General features: G+C 52.3%; 1 protein-coding gene across 1 annotated transcript; it reads left to right on the top strand.

The window, feature by feature from the left end:
• Positions 1 to 2,054: 2,054 nt before the first annotated feature.
• LOC147201968 (alpha-2-HS-glycoprotein-like) lies at positions 2,055 to 3,974 on the top strand. Its single transcript, XM_086115853.1, has 6 exons — positions 2,055 to 2,509; positions 2,600 to 2,710; positions 2,802 to 2,886; positions 3,073 to 3,242; positions 3,365 to 3,481; positions 3,632 to 3,974. Exons 1-6 carry the CDS (start codon positions 2,288 to 2,290, stop codon positions 3,719 to 3,721), a joined length of 795 nt encoding a protein of 264 aa, XP_085971979.1. The 5' UTR covers positions 2,055 to 2,287; the 3' UTR covers positions 3,722 to 3,974.
• The last annotated feature ends 404 nt before the right edge of the window (positions 3,975 to 4,378 follow it).

Genomic DNA, 4,378 nt, shown 5'->3' with positions numbered 1-4,378 from the left:
TCATCCGCGCGATTCCTCAGTTTGCGGACTAAAATAACAACCCGCATGCGCACATAACATCATCTGTTGTGTCCCCCCCCCCCCCCCCCCACACTGAAAACAAAACAAAACGAAAGTAAATTAGAAGAAACACACTCACGCACCACATCACATCACAAAAACACATACAGGCGCAGTGAAATCGCGTGGATCACACAGTCAATTCAAGTGCGGTGACTTTTATAATTAAACTATTTTTCGGTACCGTGAAAATGACGCCACGGAAACGACACGGTACCGGTCACGATTGTTACTGTGAAATCCTCAGGCTTGGCGTAGTTTATTTGTTTTGCCTGAGAAATTTCCCTGCGTCCCAAAAACGCACATTGTTTGGAACTGTGCGTCCCGTGGGAAAATTATGCGTCTAGAACGCGGGACGCGGAGGTAACGAGATGGCTGAATCTCTAACCATTCTCTGAGTACTACGATTATTACCACTACCACTAATACTACATTAAATTAATACCTTCAACTTCACAATAATAAAAATAAATAATTAAATCAACCATGATTTTTAAACTATGTATTATCAATATTCATTATTCCAAACATGAGAAAGCATTCAGCAAACATAACAGGAATCGAGCAAAAGGACTTCAAATCCCAACGGCCAAACCCAGAAGTGAACTGCCGACATTATTGACTCCAGCTGTAATGCAAATTACTTGGTTCAAACAAACATTCTAGTGCGACCGCACAAACGTGACGACTGTGCAAAAATAACTAAATAAAAGACACCACTGTTCCAGAAAGGCTTACACGCTATTTAAACTGCCGATCGCGAACGCAACAAACCGTGATTGAAACTAACTATGCCGCTCTTTATATCTTGCGCTAACTGTTACCTATCAGTGGCAGACCCGCCCCTGTTAAAGCGACAGCGTTAATCCATCAATATGGGTTTCTTACAATGGAATTTAATTGATTCCTTCGCGATTTTTGCGGTCCTTATGCAAGGGATTTAAGGCTCTAATCCCTCATTGTGTCCGAGGACCGGCAATCCAAGGCCAAGGACTTGACCCTCGAGGCCAAAGACCAAGGACTTGACTACGAGACCAAGGACCGCCCCTCGGTCCTCGAGCCGGTCCTCGACGCCAAGGACCGGCTCGAGGAACACATCTCTGTCACCATCCCATCGACATGTTCTGGAATGGTCCCCCCCCCCCCCCCCTGCTGGACAAAGAACACACACACCTTTCCATTTGACGCAAAAGATGTTCAATCGCGTTTGCGATTCTTTCTGTGGTGGACATGTTGAATTCCAAAAAGCCACATTCAAGTCAACCTGGGCTGTACGGCGGCGGAACAGTGGCTCGTGTTTTTGCGTTGGTCTGATTTTTGCTTTCACTTGCCTGGGTGAATATTTTGGGGTGAGATGAAAACCATCCATCCATCCATTTTCCGAACCGCTTGATCCTCACTAGGGTCGCGGGGGGTGCTGGAGCCTATCCCAGCCGTCTCCGGGCAGTAGGCGGGGGACACCCTGAATCAGTTGCCAGCCAATCACAGGGCACACAGAGACGAACTGTCCACGCCCACACTCACACCTAGGGACAATTTTAGATTTAGAGCGTCCAATCAGCCTGCCATGCATTTTTTTTTGGAATGTGGGAGGAAACCGGAGCACCCAGAGAAAACCCACGCAGGCCCGGGGAGAACATGCAAACTCCACACAGGGAGGCCGGAGCTGGAATCGAACCCGGTACCTCCGCACTGTGAAGCCGACGTGTTAACCACTGGACTACCGGGCCGCCCTGAGATGGAAACGTTTTGTTATTGTTCCAAACGTAAAAAGTACTCTTTTTCTTTTTTGAGCGAGGGGTAAAATGAGAAAGAGATTTGTCCGTGTCACTCTGTAAGAATGTCCATCTTAAATGAAATATGAAGCAAGTAAGTGACTCCCAGGATTGCTCTTCAAGTGAAAAAAACCTTTTTTCCGTCTTGTTTCCTTAATTGTAATCGCCCGACTTGATTCCTGCGGTGGTGTCATCATTTTGTTTAGCGTTTTTTTTTCTCCATTCCATATGACTTGCGGCGCGTGGGCGCTGGTTTGCGATTTTTGGCTCGGTGCCGAGGCGGCCTTGCGGGGCGGGGGCCGGGGGCTGCTGATTGCAGGCACACCCGCCGGTCCGGAGCACGCAGCTGTCTCGCATTTGTGGTCGCGCGCGATTGGTGGCCCGAAGCGCCCGGGCCGGCTAAAGGCTGCTCGCCTCGCGACTCGTCGTTACTTTACACGCAAGTTGTCACGATGCCGGCTCAGCTGTTGGCGGCGATGCTGTTTTGCGCCTTGGCTCCTCGAAGCCTCCTTGGGGAGTCGTCGTCGTCCTCGTCGGCGGTGGCGGTCACGGTCACGTGCGACCAGGGCAGCGCCGAGGCTGCGGCCAGCCTCGTTGTCCGACACGTCAACCGACATCACAAGCACGGTTTCAAGTTCAAGCTGCGCCAGGTCCAGAGCAGCAAATACCAGCAGGTGAGCGCGCACCGCCGACGGATCCGCTTCAACAGACTCTCTGGCAGAGAGGGGGGGGGGGATTTTATTGATGATCTTTTGTCGATGCAGATGCCCGGCGGTTGCCGCGTGGACGTACACGTGAAGCTGGTGCAGACCAAATGTCACTTCACCAACCCCAAACCTTTTGAGCAATGTCAGCCTTTTGAACGGCTCGAGCGGGTAAGACGTGGTTGCCTTGACGGCCATCTGTGCAGCGTTTGCCGTCGAGGTTTCATCAAGGCCTTTACTTACTTTTTTCTGCATGGTTTAGGGTGCAGTGGCCACCTGTTGGGCCAGTCTTCGGGTCACGTGGGGCGCGGCAACAGTGACGAGATACGACTGCGCCACCAGACCAGGTTATGACCCCCAACCGGTCCTTACGCGCAATCAAAATGATGGGGGGGGGGGGGGGGTGGAAGCGAAGTGCAGTGCTCAGTTTTTTTTTCCTTCTTTCCTCCTGGGGAGATTTAAAAAAAATTGGAATCCCCCCCCCCAAATTGAAGAAGCACTCTTGAGTTAACACTCGGCCGACTTGTGTGCAGACCCGACGAATGAGGATCTGCTTAAGACGTGCGCCAACTGCTCCATCTTGCTGCCGCTGAGCGAGCCGACGGCCGTCAAGGCGGCGCAGGAGGCGGTGGGCAAGTACAACCGGGGGGGCGGCCACCCCAGTTACATGGCCCTGCTGGAAGTGGCTCACGTCATGACTCGGGTGAGCGTCCGGCCGACCGGCTGCTTGGTTTGGTGGCACGACCGCTTGTCGCTCTCCGGCCGGGTGCGCGAGGCTAACCAGAGTGCCATTTGCGGGCGTTCCTCTTTTGTTTGGGCGTGCAGTACATGCCGTCGACGGGCTGGGTGACCTGGCTGGAGTTGGCGCTGGTGGAGACCAACTGCCCCCGAGAGGCCGCGCACACCTTTGCGCCCTGCACGCCCCTCTGCCCGGATCGAGCGGTGAGCTGGACTTCACGCTCGCGGCTGCTCCCCACTCGACTTTTTGATCGCTGGTTCTGGCTTTCTGCTTTTGGATTTTGTGGCGTGCTCTCAGTCCAAGCTCCAACGTCAACAATGAGCCGTGACTGCATTCTTTTTCTCCTTTTTCAGAGTCATGCCTATTGCAAAGTGGCCTATTACTACAAGCGGAAAGCCATGAGAGGCCCCGAGTGTGAAACCTATCCACGAAACGTAAGTTGACTGCAAAACCGACTCGGGCGCAGCGCACGCGTCGACCCCCTTTTGGTCCGCAGAATTCTCCTCAACTCCCGGCTGGCGCGGCGGAGCCCACGTGTAGCTTGTTGTACCACGAGAGTCCGGAAGCGAGGTCGTGCGAGGAGCGTCTGGCCGACCACCAGCCGGCCGTCCACCCGATTTGTCCCTTCCCGCCGGTGGGGCCGCTGCAGCGCCAGTGGTATCGGTGGCGGCAGCAGCAGCAATGGGTCAAAGGATGAAGGGGACGCCCTCAACTCATTTGTCGTCCAATAAATGGCTTGCTCTTGTTGAATCTTTCTCCCGCTCGATACCTTGACTTCAAAACGTGTTGGACTCTGGAATTGTTTTTCTTCCCAAATTTCAGTCTTGCAATTTCTTGCTTTCTTTGAGAACACATTTGAAATTCCCCTCCTCCAGGCTCTAACGTTCCCGTTTTAAAATGTTCATCTTATTTAAATCATCGAGGAACTATTTTTCAAGACTTTAAAACCAGAGGGGTTTTTTTTCCTTGATAGTAAAATGCCACAAGAGGTTTTACACAATTGCAACTTTTCTTCCCACATTGAGTTTCAACAGTGACCACCAATCTGGGTGTGCGTGGGCCCGCTCTTGTGACTATTGCATCGTGGGTACAATGAAAGT

This window comes from Hippocampus guttulatus, chromosome 7 (assembly GCF_054856545.1).
Source record: "Hippocampus guttulatus isolate MCC_2025c chromosome 7, RoL_Hgut_1.0, whole genome shotgun sequence".
Classification (NCBI taxonomy): domain Eukaryota; kingdom Metazoa; phylum Chordata; class Actinopteri; order Syngnathiformes; family Syngnathidae; genus Hippocampus; species Hippocampus guttulatus.
This window is presented reverse-complemented; position numbering and strand designations above follow the sequence as displayed.

Bases quoted from the DNA above. Each gene is read 5' to 3' on its own strand.
- LOC147201968 (XM_086115853.1), top strand. From the start codon at position 2,288: ATGCCGGCTCAGCTGTTGGCGGCGATGCTGTTTTGCGCCTTGGCTCCT. The intron at 2,510-2,599 runs GTGAGCGCGCAC...TTGTCGATGCAG, and splicing joins AGAGCAGCAAATACCAGCAG to ATGCCCGGCGGTTGCCGCGT. The intron at 3,482-3,631 runs GTGAGCTGGACT...CTCCTTTTTCAG, and splicing joins CCCTCTGCCCGGATCGAGCG to AGTCATGCCTATTGCAAAGT.